General features: G+C 54.1%; 6 protein-coding genes across 6 annotated transcripts; 4 read left to right on the plus strand and 2 right to left on the minus strand.

Annotated features, from left to right (window-relative positions):
* Positions 1 to 5,401: 5,401 nt before the first annotated feature.
* Positions 5,402 to 6,096, minus strand: BDZ83DRAFT_161461 (uncharacterized protein). The gene has a single exon (XM_060501398.1). It carries the CDS (start codon positions 5,855 to 5,857, stop codon positions 5,489 to 5,491), a length of 369 nt encoding a protein of 122 aa, XP_060371566.1. The 5' UTR covers positions 5,858 to 6,096; the 3' UTR covers positions 5,402 to 5,488.
* A 3,752-nt stretch (positions 6,097 to 9,848) lies between these two features.
* Positions 9,849 to 12,322, plus strand: BDZ83DRAFT_564788 (ketopantoate reductase PanE/ApbA-domain-containing protein; the record flags this gene model as incomplete). The annotated part of the gene is made up of 4 exons (XM_060503680.1): positions 9,849 to 10,006; positions 10,065 to 10,105; positions 10,170 to 10,599; positions 10,654 to 12,322. The coding sequence occupies 4 exons, from the start codon at positions 9,849 to 9,851 to the stop codon at positions 12,320 to 12,322; spliced, it is 2,298 nt and encodes a 765-aa protein (XP_060371567.1).
* Positions 12,323 to 14,647: 2,325 nt separating this feature from the next.
* On the plus strand, positions 14,648 to 15,804 carry BDZ83DRAFT_161621 (DASH complex subunit Hsk3 like-domain-containing protein). Its single transcript, XM_060501399.1, has 5 exons — positions 14,648 to 14,774; positions 14,883 to 14,907; positions 14,967 to 15,089; positions 15,269 to 15,390; positions 15,560 to 15,804. Exons 2-5 carry the CDS (start codon positions 14,887 to 14,889, stop codon positions 15,639 to 15,641), a joined length of 348 nt encoding a protein of 115 aa, XP_060371568.1. The 5' UTR covers positions 14,648 to 14,774; positions 14,883 to 14,886; the 3' UTR covers positions 15,642 to 15,804.
* A 2,754-nt stretch (positions 15,805 to 18,558) lies between these two features.
* Positions 18,559 to 20,295, minus strand: BDZ83DRAFT_714972 (phytoene desaturase; the record flags this gene model as incomplete). The annotated part of the gene is made up of 1 exon (XM_060511695.1): positions 18,559 to 20,295. The coding sequence occupies one exon, from the start codon at positions 20,293 to 20,295 to the stop codon at positions 18,559 to 18,561; it is 1,737 nt and encodes a 578-aa protein (XP_060371569.1).
* Positions 20,296 to 22,725: 2,430 nt separating this feature from the next.
* Positions 22,726 to 24,445, plus strand: BDZ83DRAFT_564698 (terpene synthase; the record flags this gene model as incomplete). Its single annotated transcript, XM_060503672.1, has 2 exons — positions 22,726 to 23,561; positions 23,632 to 24,445. Coding segments are annotated over 2 exons (1,650 nt in total), but the record flags the coding sequence as incomplete, so codon positions are not given.
* A 695-nt stretch (positions 24,446 to 25,140) lies between these two features.
* BDZ83DRAFT_646019 (HotDog domain-containing protein) lies at positions 25,141 to 26,280 on the plus strand (the record flags this gene model as incomplete). The annotated part of the gene is made up of 1 exon (XM_060509906.1): positions 25,141 to 26,280. The coding sequence occupies one exon, from the start codon at positions 25,141 to 25,143 to the stop codon at positions 26,278 to 26,280; it is 1,140 nt and encodes a 379-aa protein (XP_060371571.1).
* Between the last annotated feature and the right edge of the window lie 535 nt (positions 26,281 to 26,815).

The raw sequence follows: 26,815 nt of genomic DNA on the forward strand, positions 1-26,815 counted from the left end.
GAGCAGGGATGCCATGCGCCATTCGGTGGCTTGTTGACTGGTATCCGTAGGCACAACAGTTGTGCCATTTGCTGATCCACATTGAGGATCTCCTTTCTCACATCCAGTCAAGTCGACGAACCAGGCACTACGTGGTTCTGCTGAGCTTTTGGGTTCTAGGTTCGACTTATTTGCCGGCACTTGCGTAGTTCCCTCTCGACCAGAGCGAATGACCAGTGTGTCGGAAGACAGAACGCATAAAGTCCTGGAGCTGGGTCATGAATGGTATTGTGGAAGCAGGAGAGTAGAGCAAGAGCTGGGCTAAAAGGTTCATTCCAACGTGGAACCAAGTTGAGTAAACAATGCTTGCAGAATCTACTCGCTGCATGTGTCGTTTGCCAACCCGAACGACGCAAGACTCAGGAGATAGACATAGGTATGCGCTGTCGAAGGCAAGCCCGATGTTCCGTTCGGCGCAAGCGGTGGTCGATCAGTGTCCCGCCAATTTTATGACAAGGGTTGTTAATTGAGGCGACAAGTAGCCAATAACGACGAGTCAACGCTCATCTCTGGCCTGTCTGACTCTAATCATTGACTGTAATGATCTAATGATCGATCCATAGACATTTCAGCTGAGCAGCACACTCGCCTTGAGGCGTTGGTGCAGGTGCTTTTGTCCAGCATGGCAATGATAAACTGCACTGTGAGAGGGACGTAACGCTGCCGCCAAGGAATTCACGCGCGTACTCGTATCGCCAAATATGTGTGAACGGCTGGCTACAGACAAGATGCTGATTGTCAGCCTCGATCCCCTTCCGCGATGTCTTGCTTTTTCTTTGCCGTTGCCGCTCCTGCGAACTGGGGAACGGCCCTGGACATAAGAGATATCCAACGACCAGCGCTGGCGGATTTGATAACCGCTATCGGTTGCATTGAACACGCGAGACCGTGTCTTGGCTAGGTAGCTCGTGGCGTTGTCCCCGAAGAAGCCGCCCGTTTCTGGGTCTTTGGGAGGAGCGTTAGGAGGGCAGCTAATATAGACGAGGATCCATGATTGTGGCGCGGCCTGTCGCCCTAAGAGGTTACGTCCAAGTGTCCGTGAGTAGCATTCGGTGCGTCATCCATCAACAAGGTCAACTTTTTAATAGAGATTGGCCAGGGGGCAAGGTAGCTCTCAGCAAAACGAGTTCGCGTGCCTTTGAGAGCGGGTTTCTCTCGGGAGAAGTGGGGGAAACAACGGTGTCCTGAGTTTTGAGTCTTGAGATAATATGAGCCGGCCGCACTGCCAGCACCAAAGCATCAAGGATAAGGCGATTGGTCATCCAAAGATTTCGAGAGCAATGGGAAAGACACGTCGGATTACGGTGCGGCGTTGAAAAAGTTTGCAAGGGCCGAGACAGCTGAAGAGTTTACACCCCGAGAGAAAATTTGGCCCCTGAGTCTTCCCGTCGCGGAGCTCACCAACGACTAGCCATGGCTAGCGTCCTGTCTGTCTCTCCAAAAACCGAGCCGCCCGAGTCAAGAAGGAGAGGGAGGTGGCACAGACGATGATTTGACGGGTGCCAATATGACGAATTGCTGATGACAAGACCAGGACAGCTGAAGGATTGCGACTAAAAGGCTGGGACCACGGAGGGCTTTCCCTAGCCTAGTGGCCTAGCTAGGTGCCAGTGGAGGGCAGGCCAGGATGGCGACCAGCAGTCCCGGGGGGCATATCAAGCTGTGTCTAACTTTGGTGCTAAGGCGACTCGGGTGCAGGGATGCGCGGCGCACCTTTTCAAGCACTGCACAACAACTTGGCATCTTGGATGGTCTCTTGCTAATTTCCCTTCCAAGGTTGAGATGCAGCAGCACACATGGCCGGGAAAACAACCGAATCCTGATGTTGCTTTGCGGCCACAGAATGCCTGCATGTCAGCCTGCTCTCCCATCAGGGGCGTCCTTGGGCCTTTGGTCGCGAAGTATCCGTAGATTGTATCTATGACAAGTGCCATCTGATTGATGACCCCTGGAAGAGGGAATTGGCCAAAGGGCATCTTTGCGAGTTCGTCAGGCCTGGGTACCTGTCCGGAGCGCATGCAGGGGAGCTTGAAAAGACATTTGATTTGCAATCCCGCGGCCGGGCTCGCCAGGCACGCCGACAGTCAGGGGTATGATTGACAAATGGGGCAGCCTAATTCATCTTTTGCCGGGGCTCCGGATCACCTTTCTTTGGTATCTTAAGTTCTTTGCTGTCGCCGACGACCTGTATCCGTACATGGTGGTGCGGTTGCTATCCGAAGGACGCGGCGAGCAGCCATAAACACGCGTATATCGATATTCTGGAGATGCCTCACCCTTGCTTGGCGGTCTTTCCAGCCTCTGGACTCCGATGCGACTTTTGCTGTGCCTCCGTTCTCCGAGCGTGTTCTGTTGATATGCGATCGCAAGGCCCGAAGATACATAGATAACAGTGGGGGCGTCATGGGACATTATTGCTGCTGCATTGCAACATGGTCCGTATCAAGGCGGAACGACAACGAGATGCATGGTACCTTGTGCGACTCCTGTTGCGCCCTGATGGTGTTTACCGGTTCTTGGCGGCATCGACACGAGAAAAGCGCATGCGGAGCCTACAGAGAGAAGTCATAATAGTTAGCACTGAGGCTGGTGATGTAGTTGGTGCTCATCATGTTCGAAATAAACAGCGGTTGTGGGAATGTGGGAGAGCCTAGGGGATCGTTGATGGAGTTTTTTGCTTGGGGTGCGGCGTACCGATTTGGGGCGCCACTTTTGACTTGCAAGTGGAGCGGAGCCTAAGTGCAATGGGCCATGGGCATTGCAATTGGGATGGAACGATGGGCGATCGAAGATCCAATAATGCTGGTGCAACCGAATTTCGAATCTGGGCCTGAGCAGCAGTAATTAGGATGCAAACCTGTTAAGCGATCCTTCGCCTGTGAGACTGCTTTGTAATAATTTTTACTATGTCTGCCCGAAGCTCATAGCCGGTGCGCGGCACAGGATGATGAAGTTGCTTCTCTGATATCTGTAGCCGCTTCTCCTGTCGCGTGGCTTATTATTAGCACATCAGGCGGAGGCAAGCGGATCTAAATTCTTCATCCAAAACTTCGGGTCTGGTATCCGAGCAACGGCATGGCCTGCGGGTGTATTAGGTTAACGTTGATGGCACTTGGAATGTAAGTTGACAAGAGCAGCCAGCGTTGAATGTCGATGAGTCGTCATGTGCTCGACAATAGCACTGGCCTGTCCACTCTGGGATGTGTCTTCATCTCGATTGTGTTCCTGGCGTTGTGGTGTTGTGTAACTGTGGTCTGTCAACCGGGATGAATGCCGTCGAAGGCCTTTGGCCGTGTTTCCAGGACCTGTGATATCCACCTTTGTTGTGCATCCCGTTGGTAGTCTTGGCAGTCGAGTGGGACGGTGCAAGGAATGGGACGCCAGCAACAGGCACCGCCAGGCAGGATGGGGAATTGGAGTCTTTGGAGATGGGGATTTCGGTCCACCAGTCCATGCCGGTAGGGTCGCAAGCAGGCGGGCGGGCATTTGTGGTCCTCCTGGCTGGCTTTGGCCGTCGTCTCATGCAAAAGAGGGAAAACCATGGCAGAGGCGATCGAAAGAGTGGGACAGGTCGTGCTTGCGGCTTGCCAACCAGGTTAGAAAGGCACTCCCGTCGATAGATCATGGCAGCGCGTCCGAAGGTCCGGCCGATGTAAAGAAAGAAGGAGTTGGGGAGGAAATACCTGTTTCGTGCTTGGCCCAATTGAGCCATGATGCGAACAGATTCGAGCATTCCTGCCATAATTACCGAGCAGGCTACGTATCGGCGGTCTCTGCCATTCGCACTGAATCATATGTGTTGACATTGGTAAGTCGTTGCCGTGAGGAATCCGAGCTGGCCATTGACTGGCATGTGGATGACCGATGATGAGCTGCTGGGGGCACTTGGGGATCCCGGATGGGATAGGATTGTGAATGTTGGAACGGTGGACGTTAGACCGTGCACAAGATGACGGATAGCCCATAGACGTTGAATGGCACCGTTTTCGCCGCAGTTCTATTCCGTCCGTATCTTACTCGGTACTCCGTACACAGGAAGATGAAGGAAATTCGTCGGTCCGTTTTCAATGTGCTTGAGTATGGAAGGTAAGGAAGGAACACTGCTACAGCCTACCTACCTACTGTCTTCGTGAGGTAGTAGGTGCGAAGAAGGTAGCCCCATTAATTGGGATACTTATCGCAACTGCCCAACAGTGTTCATTTTGTCAGAGGGAAGGAGACACGAAACAAGACGATTCATTGGCAACGTCTTGCCATGGTTCGGACGGAAAGAGCCACCCCCTTCATGCTCGTTGGACTTCTGACTTGCTTCTTCATCTAAGGTACCATGAAACCTTGGGGGTGCACCTGACTGAACAGGTGCCTTCCCAGTTCATCTGTTCTCTCAGGCACCTCAGGTTGATTGAGGAGGGGATTCGCCCTCCATTCTGGAAGGAACAGATCTGAGCAAGTGTCTACACATATTCGTACCTACCTTTCTCGAGAGGTATTCCATTTGATCCAGTAGGTACTTCCAATGCCTTCCATTGTTCCTTCGTAAGAATAGGACATCAGGACAACCTTAAGCTCAGTCATCGCCTCGGTTTTTCTGTCATCTTGTTTCAGTCTCTTCCCAGTCCTCTGTCCACTGTGTATCCGTGTGCGTACTCCGTACAGCTCTCTCTCTCTCTCTGTCGCTGCCTGATTGACCGTCCCACATCAGGAACACGAAATTTCTCTCGCCAAGCAAACTCAATTCGCAGAAAAAAAACCGAAAAAAGGGTGGCCCGAGACAATGTTCTTCCGTCTATGAAATTGACACAAGCTCATAGGCATTCAGGGTTGCTCTTTGGCTTAACCATCTTGGTGCTGACTTTCCCGATGTATCGGTTTCCCAAGGAGACCCGGATCCCGCCGGGTCCGCCAGGCCTTTTCAACGGTCCCGTCCCGCCCGCTGATTGAGGTGGGAAGTATCTGCATCAAGGAAACTTGCATGCTGCCAGCAAGCATGCAGTACTCGACCGAGACTTTGAGGTTGGCTGCCTTTTACGGGTATGTTATTCTCTCCGACACGTTGACCTTTGATCTCCCACATAGGATAGGCCCAAGCTGTCTGGCCTGCCAATTCATCTGTCATCTGTCTGCTTGCTTACGGAGATCAACAATTTGCCAAGTCCGTACCGCACTGCGTAGACCCTCGCCGTCCCCTCCCCACCTCAAAGAATCCAACCAGAAGGTTGCGAGCTCACGGTTCCACGCTAGGTATAACACAGCCACAGAAGAAGGACGATTTTGACGTGTTCCCGCGTCCTGGGAGTGCGTTGACTGCGTCGTATACCTTTGTTCTGCCCCACGTTGGAATTCCAGAATACGGCCCCTCTGCCCAACCCCTGAGCAGTGAGCACGCCAGTGGCCGCGACACGAACGCAGAGGCATGAGGTGGTGTCGCATTGGCAGACGCTGTTGGCAGCTATTGGTCATGCCTCAACACGCAAGTCTGCGGGTTCCGTCCATTTTTTCCCTTCCCAAAGAAAGAACCGCTTGCTGACCTTGCCGTGGAAAGACAGACTACAGTACGTGGGGACCTCAGATCTGCGGGTATCAGCCATACTGCGAACATGGCGGGTGGATGCCATCCCCTTCTCAACTTTGTACGGATAGGACATGCGGCGAACCCCGTTATTGTAAAGTTTAAGCGTTGCGTTATTCTGGCTCGGACCTCCGGCACGCAGCTTGCAAGATAGTTAGAAGAGTTGCAGAAGCCATGCCACGACATGCACAGCGACACATACGCAGTACAGAGGTGGCAGAGGAAGACCGGCGGGATGGGGACCAACATCTGCCAGGCGAGCCCTATTACCAACGCTCGGGCACCGAGCTAACATCCCCTGGTGGCAAGCAGAGGTGGGATGCTTGACGCTGCTGGTCTTTCTCGTTGCTTACTGTGTTACAGACCCCCAGTGTCTGTTCCCTCGCTTGGCAACGAGTTGGAATTGGGATGTCTTGTTGCATTTTCCTTAGGTACTGACTTGGCTGCAGCAGTCTGAGGGTTGCCGTTGTCTGCCGTACCCTTACCAAGCTGGAGCGTACAGATACAGGCTACCTTATGCAGTACAGCAGCATTGTGCTTGGACTTTTCTTTTCTTTCTTCATGGGCATCCCAACTTCCGACTCGTCCGCCCTGTTTGCCCGGCTCTTGCGCTGCAAGGCCTTGCTTCTGCATTGCATCACAGAAAATGGAACCCAGCAACAAAAGACGCCCTGTGGCTTGTCAGATTCGCCCCTTGTAGCTTGCCCTGCCAGGCTTGACAGCAGCGACTACGAAAGTACGGATACCATGCGGAGGAGTATCTTTTTCACATTCAACCAAGTAAGGTACTGACTGCCCACAACTGGCTTGAATATTGTTTGCTTCAAATTAGCCATTGGTCCCAACTAATGACTCTGCCTTCTCTCGGGCACACATCGTTCTGAATCTTCTTTCCTTCTCCCTCGGGCCTCACTTGATGATCCAGTTGGTGACATTCGGCCCGTCGGGTTTAGATGGGGTTGAAGCATTCCTTATCGCCCGGTGCAAATTTCATAAGCCCTCTATTTCCTTGTTGCTTGTGATCTAATGCAGCCTAGTCTGACTATGGATACAAGAGCGACTAAACAAGGGGGGGACATGCCCGATCCAGTCAACAACTCACAACCACGTAGACCCCCAAGCTAGTAGTGGAAGATCCCGCGCGCACTCGCCGGCGGTGTCGTTACTCATGGGTACTTGGACCACCAAGGAGTAGATAGCGCGATGAGATGTTCGTCGGGAAACCAATACAATGTGTAGATGTTCGCCCGGGGTTATGGGTTCCTTGATACCTACCTGTAAAAACCCAGCCCCAAGTGCTTACCACGCGGTAGGAGGACACTCTGTAATCGGAGATTTTGATACAGGGAAGGGGCCTCTCTACGAATGCTGCAAGGAGGTGGACAGTCCAATCTATGGGGACACAAAATGCCTCCCGAGTTCCCGGGGAAGAGAAAAGAACCAAACGAAGCCAGTATGTGAACGGTCTGCCTGGGTCGGTACGTATCTAACTATCGGATGGATACCGACTTTAGGTGGGATGCTGTACGGCGTACGCAGTATCTGTGCCGCTAGGGGGAGAGGTGAGGCATCTACCCAAAGTACCTACATCTTCATTGGTCTCACTCCAAGAGAGTACACGTTGGCAAAGGGAAATCAAACACACGGGAAACCATCGGCAATTCTTTCTCTTTCATGTTTCCCTCGTCTCTCTCCCCCGAGCTATGCATTTGTCGATAGACGCGCAGCGCAAGCTTGGGGCGAGGTCCGGGAAAGTCATGATCAGATCCGTGGCAATGCCGCGATGGCAGCAAGAGATGGAGGCAGACTAAGGTACACAGATTCGTAGGTGCCTGTAAGCTGTCGGTTCATGGCAGCAGAGAGGACAGGCATTAGGATTTGAGAGTGAGAGAGAAGTGTCTACGGATACCATGCTGCCCCAATCCAATATGCGCCAGGTCCCAGTCGGTTTAGTCCAGTCCAGTCTGGTCCAGTCCATCCCAATTGCAACCCACTTTCGATCCGATTGCCATCCCATCCCATTCCATCCGTTCTCCCCGTCTCCAGTTTCTCCCATCCATCCACGTTTAGAACGGTGAACTGGTGCCTGACGTCTGTACTGGTCTGTCTGTGACGGCTCGTAGACTGCTAGGTAAGGTAGAGAGTGAGGAGCTCACCCACCCCCGGCCTGTCCCATTTCTCTTTTCCATCCGCCCTGAGACAAACGCCCAGAAATGTCAATATTTTGTCTCCATCTCGCTCTCCGTGCCCTCTTCCTACCTTGGAGTTCTTTCTGCGCTCTTTCTCTCATTCAGACTGTTTCTCTCTCCTTCTTTCTGCTAAAATAGGTAGCTGTGTGTCTGGATCTGTCTCAGTGAATTTGTTTACGTTTACTGAATCGGACGCCAGTCAAATAGAAGCAAAGTACTTTGGTAGTTTGGCAAGCATCTGTGCCTAAGGTACCTACCGTCAGGTAATTAAGAGACAGTCCTCTCATCGCCGGCGCCTACATTCACGGTCCACGCCCGTCCTCCCTAAACCCCCCTGTCCCTTCCGTCCTTCTCCTGCCTCCCGCAGACGCCGCCCACCTCATCCTCCATCTCCCCCCAATTCACCCACGTACTTCGTACCTACGTCGTACGCACCACGGCACGGCCACACTGGAGATTTTTTTTTTTTTTTTCCTTTCCCTCTGCTCCTGCTGGCACCGCGTGGCTCTCTCCTCATCCCATCATCCCAACTCTGTCACCGCACCTCCCTACAACCCACCCCTACCTCCCTTTTACTTGGTCGTGACTTCCCTAGCTGGCATCCGCAGAGGTGTCTTTGCCCGAAACACACCACGCTTCTTACACGCCTCCCGCACAGCCCGAGGTACCTCGTGTGTCCCTAGGTACCTGCCTCTCCTACTTTACTTTTAGACGCCTCCTCCAGCCATTGCCGCTCTCTCCACCACCTCTGGCTCACTCACCCTCCTTCTATCATCCCGTCCCAATTCTCTAACCCTCACTCACCCTCTCTACCTTACCTCTTCCCTCCATATCCTCGTTGTTTTTCGCGCACCGAGCGCGAGACTGTGTTTGTCCTACGAGAAGAACGACAGACAGAGCTCAATCCTACCCATCCCGTCTCCTTTTCCTTCCTGTAATCCTAAATCTCGTCATCTCCTTTCGACGATCACGCCCCCCCCCGTTCGCTGTCCTCCCCAAAGACCAAAAGACCGGCCAGTCTTCGAAACACGACACCACCTCGGGGCAGCCAATCCATTCGTTACATAGACAGAAAGTTGCTTGCACATTCACACTCTCACATTCACCTTTGCCGCAAGCTGTCGGCAAGTACCAATCGACCTAGCATCATTCTCTTGACTGTGCTCCAAGCCAGCTGTTATTGTTGCATCGTCTCGCCGTTTCTAAGGGCCCATTCAGTTAGCCCACTTCAGCTCGACCAGCCGCCCCCGACTTCGACTAGCCACTACAGGCGACACGTTCGTTAATTCTGCTGCATCGAGAGAAGCCTTGGTTTTCGATCCTGCGCCACCAGACTATCAGAACCAAGAGAGACTGACGACCCGTCGCCGAATCGCTTCATTTCCTCGTCGCTCCAAATCCACGCCCCGATACGCTTGCCAGCGTCGAATGGGTCTGACGCCCGACGCACCCACAGACGCGCCCACCTGCCGACCTGCTGTCGCCTACGCCTAGTAGGGGGTTTTGCAACACGGGAAACAGGATAGGAGCAATCCACCACTTCTGTGTGTGCGATACACAGGTCGCTACACCTATTTCGACTCCAATCGACGATTGAACGAAGCCACACGTTGGTTGCTGTTCCGTTCGCCGTCGTTGTACAAGGCCCAAAAAGCCGTCTGCGTTGTCGCGGAAAAGAGGTGTACAGAGGATACAACAGGCGACCACTTGACCCAGCCCACCAGCTAATCCACAATTGGGCCCATCATGGCACCCATGACGCCCCGGCTCAAGATCCTCTCAGGTGCGTCCCATTTCTTTCCTGGCTTCCAGTCTTCCCGCCCGCTCGCTCCAGTAATTGCTTCTTCTTGCATCAGTGCGACGGTGTGGATCGGAATTTTGTGTCCCTTTATCTCTATCCGTCAGCCCGGCTTTTCACCTCCCCATTACACCTTTCCCATCGCAGACCACACTCGTTTTTCTTCCCCTCTCTTTTTTTTTCCTTCTTAATATACACAGTACTCGTCAATACAGGGACCGGTGCTCTTGCATCGTGTCGACCGCAATTCAGCATGGCCGAGGACAGCGAGCTAATGAAAACCTGTGTAGTGGGAGGGAATCCAGTTTCTGCCTTTCTATCATGGAGATTACAAGCGACGAATGCTTGCGACGTTACACTGGTGTGGAAGTCGGGATTTGATCACGTTGCGCAATACGGAATTTCCTTCAAGTACGTCGCCTATTCTCTACTGCGACCTGCGGGCGAGCGTCTAATCAAACATTTGCAGGTCTCCCGTATTTGGCAACGAACGATTTAAGCCGCGACATGGTAAGCCCTTATACACCATGGTCGACGGAGAAATGTAAAGATTGCTGACAGTCTGAACTCGCAGTCGTACGCGTTCCCGAAGAAGCCGCACACGGCGGTGGCCCATTTGACTACGTGATCCTTTGCATCAAGGCTCTCCCCGACGTCTACGACCTTGCCGCCGTCATTGACGCCGTCGTCACCCCTCAGCACACGTGCATTCTCGTCAACACGACGCATACTCTCGGTGTCGAGGCCGCTATTGAGGAGCGATTCCCCACCAACGTTGTGCTTTCGCTGGTTTCCAATGCCGAACTCTCCCAATTGGGCCAGAGTGAATTCGAACACAAGGGCTCAACAGAAATCTGGGTTGGACCCTCCTGCAAAAATGAAAACATTCCCGACGCGATCCAGGGGGATATGGCCGAGGCACTGGCGATGACTTTGAACACGGCTCAGGTTGACTGCAAAGTTTCCCAGAACATCCGTCAGCAGCAGTATGAGCGGGTCATTGGGTAAGTCTGCATATAAATAGATTCTGTTTTGCAGCCTTGCTAACCTGACGACAGACCCATTGCTTTCCACCCCGCCAGCGTCATCTTCGAGACAGCAAACCACGCCCAATTGCTTGAGAAGATTGGTGTGAAGGATATGGTGACCGGCGTAATCGACGAATTGCTTGCTTTGGCAGATGCACACGGCTGCAAGTTATCTCCCGACTTCAAACAAAAGACCATTGACGAAATGACGAAACCCACGAACCCCGAGAGCATCATGTGGCAGGACTACATCGCAAAGCGACCGATGGAAGTCGAGACGTATCTGGGTTCACCGATAAAATTGGCCAAAGAGGCCCGCGTCCCTGTTCCTCGCATCGAGTCGCTTTACGCTATTCTGCATAACCTTAATATTGTCAACCGCCAGAAACCGCCAAAGCCTATTGATGTAACAATGGCACCTCCCGGCTCCCCCACATCTCAGTCACCCCTCCCGAGGATGTCATCAGCAAACGGTGCCCGACCCATGATGAATGGCAATGGTATGCCGCCAAACCGAGGACCGCGCCCACGCAACTCCTCAAATTTGGGCCCAGGACCACCGCCCGGTATGCGTAGGCCCCCCATGAACGGGGGCCCTCCCAACGGCTTCCCTCGTGGCCCGCCTCCTCCGGGCTCTAGGGCTGCTTCGAGACGCGGGTCCATGGAGGGAAACGACTTGGAGGAGTTCTCACATCTCATGATGTACGATGATATTCCGGAAGGTGGAGAACCTGGTTACAGCCATGGCCCTGAGGGCTCCGAATTGGCGATTCGCGAGCGTGAAATGGAGTTGCGTCAGAGAGAACTGGCACTGAGAGAGAGGGAGATGCGAATGAGATCAAGAGGTCCTCCCCCAAGACGAGGCCCGCATCCCATGCGCAACAGCGCTCAGGTTTTCGACGAGGAGGATGATGACGACGACTACTTCGACCCCAACTCTGGACCACCGGCCCCGATGATCGACCCCGACAACTTCGACATGATGAGCGTTACGTCACGGAAGAACCGGAAGGCAGCGGCGGCAGCACCGCCCACCCGTGCTCAGTACCACAAGAACGAGATTTACGATGCTGGAGGAGCACCGCCCGCCAGATCCTCCCGATTCCGCCCCAACTTTGGACGCAATCGTTCCAGCCAGATTGCTAGTATCCCTGCTGCGAATGAGAACATCCTAGACGACCCCCTCTTCTCCTACTCGTCAAATCGATACGGTGCCGTTGACAGAGGTACAATGCAGGCAGGCTCGAGAGCAAACTCGCTGACGGCCTCACGTCTGGACGAGATGCAAATGGGCGGAGGCCCCATGGCCATGGGCATGAACGGAGCCTTTCCGCGACGAGCTAGTCAGTCTCCCGGAAACCCCTACAGTCCGTCGATTCGGGGTGGCAGCGGCCGACCGTCGCCGCCTAATGGATATCACGGCCCTCCGATGAACGGTCGTCCGTCTCCTCCTGACGGAATGCGTCAGCCGGTGCCCCGATACCCTCCCGGCCATGGTAACGCAGTCGCGCCACAGCAGGTTGAGCAACATATCGGGGTGAGCGGTCTTGTTCCTCCACCTAAACAGAAGAACATGAGAAGTCTGACTGGTAGTGCGAGCGCCAGCGCGGGCAGTGGTGAATCACAGAATGACACCGAGCCTTCGGCCCACAGCAGCCAAAGCAGTCTCGGGCCGAGACCGGCTATAGGAGTCCGGTAAACATCGTTCACGAGACTGCTTTGATCGCTCCAAGGCATTGACGACGTCACGGCCGGCGACACGGAATGATGTCGACTTGCTGTGGCCCGACTGCGACCCGAAACGAACTCGACGAATATGTCTACATCACTCTACATACTCATAGACCTAGGCTTGCTTTCGCATTCCGCTGGTCTCAAGAGGTCACTCCGCCGGAGTTCCTCACATATCGATGCGCGGCAACACGATGACGACACGAAACGATTAGACAGGAATCGGTCTTTCAATCGCGGCACAACACATAGTTAATTCGACGACTTTTCTCATTTCTCAATCGGACGCAAGTCCAGTACATACGGCATGGTGACGACGGGGCAAATTCCCTCGACTTCTGGTAATATCAGCAGCATTGGCGTGGACGACATCGATGTTCTCGTTCGGCAAAGGGAAACCAGCGTTGGAGGTTGGATAGCAGACGACGTCCCGGCAACCCGGTGGCTTCGGACTCGTGACTCGCACCGAGGTCCAAATCAAAGACAAAAGATGGGACGTGAGATCTGATCATGGTCGAGTCATCTTGGGCGAAGCAAGAAGTTGGATGTGTATAAAACGAAACGCCCCTTCTCGGGCACTTTCCTTTTCTTTTGTGTCTGTCCTTTACGAAAAAACATTTCTTTTGCAGCCAAGGCACAGCCACGGCTAGGTACGTCGAGGGGACTACAAGTAACGAGCATAGACAGGGGGAGGAGCCGGAGGTGGTTTTTGAACCGGCAATACAAAGATGGGCAATATTATTGCATGGCAGCAAACAACGATTGGGGGACATGCTCAGACTGAAGCCTCTCTTGATAAGGGATTTTGGCTTTCCATAATTTTTAGTTTTCCCGATGATGAGAGAAGGGCGATGACGGGCGCAACCCATGGGGATGAGGAGGAAAGGGGGTGAGTGGTGTGTATAAATGTAAAAGTTTAGGGGGCAGGCAAGTAGGCAGCCCCTTTAGGGAAGTTCAATTGAACGCAATGGAAGCCAGACAGGTGCGAAACTTGGTATCGTGAAAATAAACGTGATGTCTATGTAGAAAGCCTCTCCACCAGGGGTGCGTGTATTATATCTTGGCCCTTGAACATTGTCAGACGAGGTGGATTGAGTGTAAGGTAAGCGCCAAGCTATGTAAGTAGATCTTATGTCCCAGGAGTTCCGTCGCCCCCGGCCGAGGCTTGTGGCGGATTTGTTACTGGTTTTTGGGGGTTCAGGCGCGACTGATGAGACGCTGGCACGTTAGTTGATTCAGAACTAAGATGTCGTCGCTGACCTGGAGGGGAAGCCGGGAAGGGGGCACTGGTAAGGAACAGAACGCACCAGCCGAAGCCACCATCTGGCGCCGCGTCCCCGAAGCCGAGGAAAGAAAGGAGAAGGAGAGGGAGCGTAGAGAGGAAGAGTGCGTTGCTAACACGTGACGCGTGCTTCTGGGGTTGAGGGGGGTTCCACGCGATATGATCTGATGGTATGATATGATACCTACACGTAAGGTAGGTAGGTATGTTTGCCTCGTGGTATGATGTGATGTTTTTTGAGGTAGGTAGGTACAGCGGGCAGGTCCCTCACGGCCACACCGCTCACCGAGGGAGCGACGCTTGAATGTTCGGTATGGAGGGGCTCTCTTTCCAAGGGAAGGGGGGCTTCCCTTTTACCTCGAGGGATGTGCCGTGCCGGAGATCCGGGAACAGGGGAAAAAGTCAGAAGTATGCCCTGGCGAAGATGCATGGAAGCGAAACAGCCACTCCGAGACTCTTTTTTTCTGTGTTCCATTGTTGTCCTTGCAGGCGCGCCTCAATGAGCGTCAGGTTTCCAATTCGTGGGTGCCCTGTTGCTGGCCTGTCTCTTGCCTTATCTTATCGTACTGCCGTGGATGGGAACCTAAGGTACCCAAGGTAAAGCCAGCAGGCTGGTGCACGGACCATATTCTCATCTGGCAGCTGGCATTTGGCACCTGCCTGCAATAAATTCAATGACGAAGGACGCGGCAAATCAGAAGTCGAGGTTTTTGTTTACTTTCTGCCCGCGGGTAGGGTCCTGCGACCCCACCTCTGTAGTCCGACGACATCCCGTCCCCCAAACAAATTCAAGCATTTGGGAAGTGCGTGTGTGTGTGAAGAAGGCATGAATTAACGGCCGTCTGTTAAGATATCCCCTTCCCCGCCAATCACCCACCATCAACTTTCCCGCTGTGAGACGAGACAAGACAAGCGTTTGGACGAAAGAAGAGTGAGAGATAGAAAGGGAAATAGGCAGTGGGGTTGCATGAAATCGTCTGAAGAGGAGTTGATTACTACTACTGCGGCTCCTCGTTTTTTTCTTGGCGACTATCTTATTCGTTACTTCATCTATCTACCTCCTGCCGAACGGTCTACAAAATTGGATTTGAGGCTCTGCTGGCCTTTGTTTCGGATTTGACGACGCGTGGTGCGCGAGGTGAGTAGCACTAGTTTTTTGCGATTGATCTTTCGTGGTGAGGAAGTCTGCGTGAGATGAGAATCGATCGTTGGATTGATCTGAGTCCTTTTCTTCACCTTTCTTCAGGGCAATGGGAATATGGGGAAGAAAGGTCTGAAGCTTGTGAAGGGAAGGGGTTTTCAGGACTGTCAGCTGATCTCAGATTTGTAGGACGAGCACTGTGAGAAGAACCAAAACACAAGAAACATGGCGTCACGGAATATCAGCATGGGTCAGACGACGAGACCGTCCATGTCGTCTAGCTCCGGCAACGCGATGAAGACGCGGCAGTTGGTAAGTGTCTCTTGCCCTTGTGGTGCTTGTTTTTGTCTCTGCTCTGGGAGATGCGATGACGTGAAGGGCAGAGGTAGAGGGGAAGGAGGGGTTCGAGGGAGGCGATGAGATGCTCAGCGGAGAGAAGATTGGCTCTGGAGATGGACTTTCGTCTGTGCTAACTGGACTTGGTATCGCAGACACATCTTCATTCACAGCTGGCGCAGCTGTCTGCTAATTTTTCCGATACGGAGAACCTGGTTCGTATGACGAGCGTTCAGGCTGAGAGTATGCGGGGTTTGGGGGCGTGGCATGGTGGCATGTGAGTTTTTCTTTTCCTTCACCTCTTGCACAGGCGCTGCGACTTGGTGATCTGTATGGTCTTTGCCGTCTTTGTCTGATGCTGGGACGGGCGCTGTACATGGTTCGAGTCGTGTTGTGGTGTGTTGGGGGATGGTTATGTTTTGCTTGCTGACGTGGTGTGATGATAGGTTCATGGCTGCGAGTAAGGTACTCGGAGAAGAGGCTATCAATCGCGATGCGGCGGCGCAGGCGAGGGGCGGTCAGAGATGAGAGATGCTATTAGGAGACCTGCAAGAGAAACGAAGTGAAGATGCGAGAGCGTGGTTGAGTTCTGCGAGCCGCGTGAGGCTCTTCTATGTGTTGTAGCAAGGGGGGGAGGATGCCATCTGGCTGATTTCCATACCGAGCAATGGAACTTTTATCAATTCAGAGTATGGTGATACGATGGTGCTGGAGTTGAAAGCGTTCAACCCACTTTGTAGGGCAGCACTCCGGGATGGGTAGTCGCTTCGTATGTTGGTGATATCTGATGCCTCAAGGGGCGCCCATCTGTGCATGTTATCCTCCTCTTCTCTCCCTGACGCTCTGCAACTGCGGAACATAGACCGCCGCTCCAGCGTGCTCCGAGTTCCGACGATTGCTTATGCTCATGCTCTTGAATATGTCGCCGGACCCTCAGGAAAGAACGAGAAGACACTGAGATGGCCTTCATTGAACACGATGTTGGGTCATGGCGGCGGGCTTCGGTACGATTGCGGGCTTTGGGTCCCACCACCTGGGGTATGCTGTTTGCTAGTTTTCGCCGTACGTTAATTATACTCAGAACAAAGATCGACCGAGCCAGTAATTGCCCCCTTTCCTTCACGCATGAGGAATGATGCCGCCAGGGGATTTAAGGCACCCTAATATAGTGGGGAGCACCATCATCGGAGAGACTAGTTCTGTCCGCCGTGAGTACTCCTCTTGTCCCAGAATGAGTCTACATCTTGCTTCGTGAGAACAAGACTCGAGCGGTTTATTGTGAGATGTAGTTGTATGATTAAATGCCAGAATGCAAGGCCTCCTTGGAGCCACTTGGTCTTACTATCTGCTAGTCCGCAGTCTTCGCCTCAAGGTCGCATTTCCACCGCTGGGCCACGTGCATGATGCGGGCTTTAGGAGAATCTCAAAATGTATATAAGACAGGCGCATTGCCGTCAAACTAGGAGGATACAGGGGCCAAGTTAGCCTGCCATGGACATAGTTACGGCGAGAACTGTAAGAGAGGATACCCTGTTGCTTCGCGGCGAAAGGGCAGTTGGTTGATGAGACCCTGGGTCTGACGTTGACGGGTGAGAAATCGCGGCACATCATATCAGTACGACGATAGTTGTAGACTCTCCTTGGTATTCCGCGTGTGTTCAAGCCTTTATACACTGCGAGTAGTGCCACCTAGTGCCACGAAGGGTGTAGAGCGTAGAGGTAGGCAAGCCATGGAATGGTCAGAGCTGACCTTAGCTACCGCCGGTATCGAGAATACGCCACTGGGGAAGATTCAACAAGTCTGCCGTTTCTCTGGAACGTGCATGCTTGTGGACCATATTTGGTCATATTTGATTTCATAATCCTCTAACAAATAATTTGGTTGCTTTTATAATAATGAAATCGCCACACGACAACCTGTCACCTATCTCGATACCGCGATCTTACGCACTGAGTGGCTCCGGCTTCACGAGCCGTTCAAGTACGCCATTCACAAAGACCGCGGGGGCTACGTGATTGGTTTATCGGACGGCGGTCTCGCGCAATTAGTCGATTATTGGACTTGTGGTTTCTGTGTCTAATCCAGCTTTTCCCGTAGGAGCGTAGGTTCAAGGATTCAGGGGCACATTCATTGGACGATGCCGCTGAGGAAACCACCTTTCTGCGTGCAGTTTGACGAGATGCTGAACTTTTCTGGAAGGCGAGGACGGTTCTATGCATTCCCCAATACCTTGCACCGCTGCGGCAAGACCAAACTACCACCCAGACCCATGCTCATCAGGTTCACTTCTTGGGTATATACGCCAACCCGTCCGCTTTCATTCTCTCTCATGACCTAGGAACCCACATTCGCAAGAGATGTTCGTCGATGGGATGCCACTGGAGACGTTGTTTCTGAGAGGCCTCGATGTTTCTCCAAGTCTTCAATGTGGTGCGTCTTCCCTTTGATCGTGCGTGCTGTAGCTCAAGTCTGTTCCATTGGAATGAACTCAACGTCCATGAATTCGGCCCCTTCACCTTCAAGCAAAGGGTGCAGGTCAACTTGGTATCCCTAAGTACAGGTGTTAGAGGTGCGGGGCCCGGGACCGTAGGGGATAGGTTCAAGGGTGGTCCCGTGGCTTTAAAAGACACGGCAAATCTAGAAAGACTCGGGACACCAGGGACATTTCGAGAAGAATGCCAAGGACTGTGTCGTTTGCTTTCGACTGTTCGGTTCGAGCTCGCTCTGATGTGGTGTCTGAAATCAGTACAGGCAGTCAGACGAGTCCCAATGGGGCCGGGGTGAAGGAAGACAACAGCACTCAGCTCCGAATACCGTCCTAAGTGTATTCCGAAAAGAATGCCTTGCGGGATATAGTAGAGGAAGGCGAGTGCTACCTTGATTTGAAAGGTTTCCTGAAAGTGTTGAACCCTTGAAATCTGTAGTATCGACCACAAAAACCATATATCAGAAATATCGCGGCCTAGCACGATGGATTACACACATGATTCCTCGCGTGGCCTCCTTAATTCAGCTAGCTGCGCCATACGCCGTCCTTATGTACTTGGCCAATTAGTCGGAGACGCCTACCTGCCTTCATTTCCGACATCGTCAAGCGCATTATCCGAGGGTAATAGCATGTTATCTCCTACTGACTAATCGAGCCGAAGGTCACAACCTCGAGACTCCCCATGAGCCGTGAAACACGCATATACTTTGCTCCGCAGATTTGACTTCAGAGAAACAAGCTACCCCTCATCGGCAGCAACGATTGAATGATTTCTAAAGTCTCATCGGTGCCATTGGGTTTGTGAACAGTATCATTGAGGAATGGCACTTGAGCGAGTGGGACCCATCCAGAACCGATATATCCCATTCAGTATTGTGAAGTAAGGTGTCTATTTTAACCCAAAAGATGCTCCCGAAAACAAGTCGTTCCTTTCGTACTTAGCTTACATAGCAAAGTTAGCAAACCCATGGTTGTACGGTAGGCCAAAAGACAAGGTAAATCAACGCCAAAACCAGTCCGATAGACAAGACAGCAACTTCCTCGGATCCGAAGTGGAATCCGTACCGTACGTTATCCAGCTTCTTGTTACCCGGTGACAGGCTCTGCGGTTTCAAAATGCCGTCGAAGCCCCTGGCCCAGGGCACTTCCAATCCCCGGTCATCGAGAATTTGCTCAGCCGTGATCTTGGCGCCAGCCATGACGATTGGCACGCCAGTACCAGGGTGCGTGCTGGCGCCGACGAAATACGCATTCTCCAAGCCCTCTGCGCGTGTACGCGGGCGGAAAGCAAGAACATTGAAGATGCCGTGCGTCAGGCCCAAGATGGCACCCTTGTCGAGGTTGAACTTATCTTCCCACGTCAGGGGCGTGTTGACGATCTCATGCGTAATGGAATCAGTCAGGGGCGCGCAGCCCGTCCTGGCGCTCACAATCTCCACGACGGCGGCGCGGGCGCGGGCGACGATGTCGTCCCAGTGCTTCGGGTCCGACGTCAGTCCCGGCCCGTCGCCCTTTGACTCCTGGAGGTGACCGACGGGCACGAGGACGATGACGGTGTCCTTTCCCTCGGGTGCCGCCGAGGGATCGATCCTGCTGGGCACGTTGACGTAGAAGCTGGGCTGATTGGGGAGGGAGTGGCGCTTGAAGATGGCGTCAAAGGACTCCTGGTACTCCTCGGCGAGGAAGATGTTGTGGACGGACAGCTCGGGGATCTTGCGGTCCATGCACCAGTAAAAGGAGATGGAGCTGCAGCTGGCCTCTCTCTTGCGGAGAGACTTTGTGTAGTCTGTGATGGTCGGGGTCTTGGGGAGAAGGTTGCCATAGGCGTAGACGAGGTCGGCGTTGACGATGACGACGTCTGCCGTGAGGGACTCGCCGGACTCGAGCTCCACGCCTGTCGCCTTCTGGCCGTCTGTCAGGACGCGGGAGACGGGTGTGTTCAGGCGGTAGTCGACGCCCAGCCGCTCGCCAATGCGCACCAGCGCCGCCACTACCTGGTGAAAGCCGCCGCGGGGGTACCAGATGCCCTCGGCGAACTCGGTGTACTGGAGCAGGGAATACGTCGCGGGCGCGTCAAAGGGCGACATGCCCATGTACATGACGGCGAATGTAAACACCCTCCGCAGCCTCTCGGTCCAGAAATACCTGCTCGCGCGGCTCCAGATGCTCTCCAGCGGATGGAGGTTCACGACATGTCTGACGAACCCGGGCCTTGCGAGATCCAGGAACTTGCCGAAATTCCGGTGCAGCACGTCCTTGACGGAGATCTCGTAGTGCGTGTGCGCCTCCCGGAGCCACTTGAGATACCGCTCGAAGCCGTCCTTGCCCTCCCAGCGCTCAATCTGCGTCTTCATGGCGGCGAGGTCAGATGAGTGCTTGAAGAGCTCGCCGTCGTGGAACCAAATGTTGTAGTTTGTCTCGCAGCGCAGTAGGTCGACGCCGGCGTCGGCCATGGTGGTGTCCAGGTCCCGAAAGGTCTCGTGGAAGAGCTGGGGGAGGAGGAAGAGTGACGGGCCCTGGTCGAAACGGTGGCCCTCGTGATGCATGAGGGAGCAGCGCCCGCCGGTGAAGGAGTTCTTTTCGAGGACGGTGACGGAGAAGCCTGCCTTTGCGAGGCGGGCGGCGAGGGCTACGCCGCCGGCGCCTGCGCCGACGACGATTGCCTTCTTGGGCTTTTCCCCGAGTTGAGGCATTGCTATATTATATGTCGGGCTGACTATTATGTAGGTGAGATGAGCTAGATGGTTGCGCTGGATGTAAGACGATAAGGGATGCTTGTGAGATTCTCGTGAGGTTGTATGGTTGGGATCGTCAAGTGCCCCAAAGAGATTATCACCAACTCACAAGGCAATGAGGGAACGTGAAAAGCAGATGGAGAATTGACGCAAGGGAAGTTGATTAACATTCATACTAGAACAACTATCCTGCCATTCCAGTAAGCATGTGAAGAGAGAGACAGCGGCGGCCAATTGTCCCTCGCATGCCATGGGATCCACAAAAGCAACGGAGCGGCAGGTGCAGGGGGTGGGAATGAAATCGCACGAGGATGAGCTCCGCACCGGCCGGTTCGGGGGTGAGAGTTGAGAGAGTGATGACACCTCGACTTCGGAGGAAGCTCCTGGCTTACGAACGTTGAAGAGACAAGACGGGCGGGACGGCGCACAAACTTCACCCTAATTTTTGTGTTCCTTTCTGAGGTGAGCTGCCACTGGCTTGGGGGTAGCATGAGGCGTACGAGGCAAGGGGCGTGCCGCATGAGAGAGCTCATGCACAAACAGGGTGACAGGCTATTAGGTACCTTGGCCACAAGTACAACCAAACAAAACGGTTGTTGAGACATTTGATATCGTATTCGCAGATCGCGATCGTGTTGTCCTGCTTCATCGGCTACTGCTTTAGATGGAGCAGAGTGTAGAGCCAAGCTTCGCGGACTCGGACATTTGTAACATTTTAGTCTTCCGACTTGCCATTTGCCGTGAAGTGTGTAAGTGGGAAGTGGGCATTTTCATCAATTAGACGTTGGTGATGAATCACCTTGGATCTCGTTCATCTGCTCAGTCCCCAAAACAATTCATGTGTACCAGAATCCAGCCTCCAACAGCCTCCGTGGAATCGTTCCCGCCTGAAAGGCAAACCGGCACCTGGCATCCATCCCGCCTTGTCTTACTCACCCCTTCTCACCACGTTTGGCACATGGGCGCATCTCATCTTGAGCTCTCTTTTCAAGAAAGCATTTAGTGCCTCCTATCCCACCTGCCTAAGAACTCACTAGATCCGCGCCCGCTTACTATCCATCCATCAATCCCTGGTCCGATTAGAACCTGAAAGTGGGCTGGTTGTATGCAAAATCCCATGTTGGGACGCGCATATGGTCGTCATAGACTTTCAAATTCCCTTCGGACTCGGCCAACCAACCACGCCGGGCCGGACCAGCCACTTTGGAAGTTGGAGCTTCCATTCCGAATTGATTACTGTCAGAGTCAGTCAGGCTGTGTAGCTCACACCAAAGACGCCAGAGGGAGCTGCCGCTGGCACTGCACGTTGGATCCTCAACAATCCCATCTCAATTCAAGCTCCATCCCTACCTCTCTTTCCAGATGTACCTACCTAGCTCCTCCCATACCTGGTACAGCGCATTGTCTTACCAGATCCGGAAAGAAGCTCTGTCTACGGGATCCTCGCAAGCGCCACCACGTCCATCTTGCACCACATTACACCACAGTCCCGCCGCACCCTTGGCATCTTCGTTACCTTCGTCTGGAATCTGTGAACTTCAGAAAAGTCCGAGCCCCGAGCAAAGAAAACAGCGCCTGGAAACACCAGCCGGAGCAACGTGCCCGCAAGACAACGACTAACCCGGATCCCTATCCCACTCCACTCGGGACAATTCACCATTCCTCCCACCGGGAACTAGCCGACTGGCTTCCGTTATTCTCTTGGGGTTACGGATACAAAGTCCAGCCAGCAACGGCGAATACCTAGTCCGTCTCCAACAGAACAATCGAAAAGGACGCAATAGAACACACGGCAGGGCAGGTTCAGGTGCAAAAGTTGCAGCGCTGCGACGCCGACGTTGGGCCTAACTCACCTTCTCTTGACCTTACTTGCCTACCACGCTTACCTACCTACTTACTTGACGCTAACCTCTCCGTCATAATTGCGCTGACACCCGCCCGATCTAATCCCACCTCACCTTTCGTCTCTCCCACACGCCCCAAGGTGCCGTCTTTTCTTTTGTGCAACCTAGCCGCAGGACAGTTTGCAATCTGGCCTGCTTCGGAGTCGGGCGGACTCTAGACAGGGCGAGCGCCGCTGGCAGGAGCCGCCGAAAGACGAGCCTCAATTCTTATCAACCTTCGCCGTCGCCGAGCCCGCGTCTACATCTTTTGACTCCTTTTGAGAATCTGCTCATTCTCGTGATTCTTCACGGCTTTCAGGACCTGCAGCCCTCACAAGATGGGCTACGACTACGCGTTGGTGTAAGTGATCTTGCCGCCGGGCTCTTCTTCAGCAACACTTGCTCATCCCTTGCTAGGCACGTCAAGTACACCATCCCTCTGGCGGGACTACTCACTTTTATCTCATATCCTCTGTTTACGCGCCTCGATGTTGTGAGAACCCTCTTCATCGTCACAATTGCTTTTGCAGCCACGATTCCCTGGGATTCGTACCTGATCAGAACCGGCATCTGGACGTATCCCCCAAACGCGGTATTGGGACCGACCCTCTATGATATCCCGATTGAGGAGCTATTCTTCTTCGTCATACAAACCTACATCACCGCTCAACTCTACATCATCCTCAACAAGCCTGTGCTTCATGCTCAGTACCTGAACTCCCCCGCCACGCTCCCGAAATGGATAAAAACGGCGAAGCCTCTCGGCCAGCTAGCGCTCTTCAGCAGCGTGGTCTTGGGTGCATGGCTGATCGCCAAGGAGGGTGGAGGCACCTACCTGGGCCTGATTTTGGTGTGGGCATGCTCCTTTGCGCTCCTCACCTGGACTATCACGGCGCAATTCATTTTGGCCCTGCCGTTGGCTTGCACAGCTCTACCCATCTTACTGCCTACCATCTATCTATGGGTCGTCGACGAGATGGCCTTGGGTCGCGGCACCTGGGCCATTGAAAGTGGCACAAAACTCGAACTAAAGCTCTTTGGCAGCCTCGAAATCGAAGAAGCGACCTTCTTCCTTGTCACCAACATGCTCATTGTCTTTGGCGTGGCAGCCTTTGACAAGGCTGTCGCCGTCTGCGATGCATTCCCAGACAAGTTCGACAAGCCGGCTGACGCCTTGTCCATGTCACTGCTACGAGCTCGTGTTTTCCCCTCATCTCAGTACAACATGGAGCGCATCTTGGGCATCCGCCAGGCGGTCACCAGACTGGCCAGAAAAAGTCGTAGCTTCCATCTCGCCAGCTCCGTCTTCCCAGGCCGCCTACGGATCGACCTGACGCTGCTGTAAGTAGAGTTCCAGCGCCCTCAACCTAAATGTAACCCTATATCGCTGACCGACTGCTCCTCTCCGCAGCTACTCCTACTGCCGTCTAGCCGACGATCTCGTCGACGATGCCGAGACCCCTGACGAGGCCGCCTCCTGGATCTCCAAACTCGACCGCCATCTGAGCATGCTCTACAAGGACCCCGACGCGACCTCGGCGCCGCTTGCCGCAAAGTACGCTGCCGAAAACTTCCCAGAATCCGCTCTTTCGGCTCTGGACCTCCTCCCCTCATCGCTCATACCCCGCGAACCCCTCGCCGAGCTCCTCAAGGGGTTCGAGATGGACCTCTCCTTCAGCAAAGATGCCTTCCCAATCACGGACCCCGAGGATCTCGAGCTCTACGCTGCGCGCGTTGCTAGCACCGTCGGACAGGCCTGTCTCGAGCTGGTCTTCCGCCACTGCCAGCACAACCTGCCCGACTACATGCAAGCCTACCTCCGCAACACAGCGCGCCAGATGGGCCTTGCGCTGCAGTTCGTCAACATTGCGCGCGACATCGCCGTAGACGCCAAGATTGGCCGCGTCTATCTGCCCACGTCCTGGCTCAAGGAGGAGGGCCTGACGCCCAAGGATGTCCTCGTGAATCCCAATAGCGAAGGCGCCGGCAATGTGCGGCGTCGCATCCTCGCAAAGGCCTTTGACCATTATGGCGAGGCGAGGGACTCTATGAAGTGGATTCCTTCGGAAGCGCGCGGCCCCATGGTCGTCGCCGTGGAGAGCTATATGGAAATTGGCCGGGTCCTTATGCGCAACGGCGGCGCTGCGGCGGACGGGAGCGGGCGGGCGACAGTGCCCAAGTCGCGCCGCATCTGGGTGGCCTGGAGCACGCTGATGGCCGCGTAGATTTGATTCAGGGCCTGGCTTGGGCTTAGAGAGCTCATGGTAACGTCTTAGATATCTTCATTTTTGTCTCTTGGTTTCTTTTCTTTCCTCTCTTTCTCCTCTCTCCCCCAACTAAAGCCCCTTTGATGGCGTTGATAGAGGCATTACGAATAGATAGCATGGCGTCCATAGGAGTGGTAGCAGTATGACATAGACGTGATCCAGGATGAAAAAAGACGTTTCCACGCCGCTTTCTTCGATACCAGCTCCACGATGAGATGCATTTGTTTCGTGTTCCCCACAGAGATCGATCCGTCCGATCGAAGCGTCGTAGCAGTGACATCACGTCAAGCTTCGTGGTCCACCGGAATTGCTCCAGAAGCTATGTAAGCAAGGATCCGTGCGCAGCCTGCAAGTGAGGCATCTGGCCCAAGCTCCTTCACCGAATTTTGGTTGGCTCACCGAGTCGCTGCGAAGGCTCACCGAGAAACCAGGGACACAAATGAAGATAGCTAGGTCTCCATCAAAAATAGACCCTCCATCGACAACTGCTCAAATCGCCAAGTTTCCTTCTTCACCCACCTCGATCCATCACGGGGGAGAAGAACTACCACGTTTCTCTAACCAACTGAGTCAGCCATACACAGCGCTCAGTTTCATTGCGAAAAACCGAATGCGCCAATTGTAGTACTTCGACAGACAAAAAGCCTCTCAAGATGATACCCAGAGCGCCCGCTCGCCGTCTCCTCCGAGACTTCGTCCCCGCGCATCGCATCGCGCCGCGACCCTTCCTCCGACCCTTCACATCCACGCCCTCCTGCCGCCTCCAAGCCCAGCGCCCGCCGCCGCCGCCACCGATCGCGCAGTCCCCTCTCCAAACCCAGCAACAGCAGGCCGCCGCCAACGCCGCCCTCTCCAACCTATCCCACCTCACCCCGGCACAAATCACAGCCCTCCTCTCGACGACACCACCGTCAACACTACCGGGAGGAGTAGGGGGCATTCCCGGCGGCCCTCCCGGTTCGGCTGCTGTCGGAGCAATCCCTTCCGCCGCCGGCTCCTCCCGCCGCTCAATCCTCCTCCGCCGCGCCCTCTGGGCCCTCTTCTTCTTCGCCCTAGGCTACAAGCTCACCGACGACCAAATCGCAACCATCCGCTTCACGGCCCCCTTCCTATACCCGCCCGTCGAGGCAGACGAGCACCAGATCCCCCTCTTCCGCGCCCACGCCACCTTCCAAGCCATCGAAGACTACCCCATCCTCCAGTCCCTCGTCCCCTCCATGCCCCCCAACACCGATCCCGGCGCCGCGGGGAACCCGATCCCCCAACTCCCGACCTCGGACTGGGAAAACTGGGAACCGTACCGCGACTTCTCCCCCGAGCGGACAGCGCACCACCTTTGCGCAGGCCCCGCGCTGAATAACCCCAACGGCCTCGGGCTGGTCAACATCGTGTTTCGGCACAAGTACACGGGCGAACTCATCCTCGCCATCATGTTCGGACAGGGAACGTCGGGTTGGCCGTCCGTCGTGCACGGCGGGATGTTATCGACCATCATGGACGAGGCCATGGGCCGGCTCGCGGCGCTGAATTTCACTGCGAACACGGCCGTCACGGCGAAGCTGGCCATGGACTTCAAGGTGCCTGTGACGCCCGGGATGCTGTATATCGTGCGTGTCGGTAAGGCGCTGCCGGAGTGGCAGAAGGAGAGGCCTGACGAGGAGGATAAGACGGATCGCAAGTTGTGGATTATTGGGAGGATGGAGGACCCGGATGGAGCTACTGTTGTTGAGGCCAAGGGGCTTTTTGTGGTGCCCAAGGGGATTGAGGTGCAGCCTCTTGGTGGGAGGTTCTAGGCTGGGGGGAGGGAGGGTTTGTCAAACGTAGAGTTTGTTGTTTGAAGAGGAGGAGGGTATGATAAGGGGGAAAGGATATCAACGTGGATTCAGTGGCGTTACAAAAGGGTTACATGCTATCTCAGTTGCCACTGGCCTTGAAGCTGAGGCGAGTAAAAGGGGGGCAGGAAGTTATTGAAAAGTGATGTGTACCGATAGATGTGGAACTCAAGTAAAGAAGCAAAATAGACAAAACTCGGGATACCTCAAAATCAGTTCAACATACCAGAGGCATTATTCCAACGTCCTATATCACCGCCTGACACTTTCACAAAGATGAACATCGCGAGACTTTGATTCGCCTGCGTGGTGTCCCGTTCACTGAGGACCTCACGTACTTGATATGTAGTCGGGGGGAAGGGGGAGTTGAACTCAAGTAGAGAGGGCTGCGTCAATTTCTGTATTTTGATCAAGCGTAGTATCCAGGAGTTGTACAAGCTGTTACAATTATGCTTACTATGTCCCTCTACATACACGCTCGTTGTCTACATCTGTT

Source organism: Colletotrichum acutatum, assembly GCF_030867785.1.
Source record: "Colletotrichum acutatum strain CBS 112980 chromosome Unknown BDZ83scaffold_2, whole genome shotgun sequence".
NCBI classification, from domain to species: domain Eukaryota; kingdom Fungi; phylum Ascomycota; class Sordariomycetes; order Glomerellales; family Glomerellaceae; genus Colletotrichum; species Colletotrichum acutatum.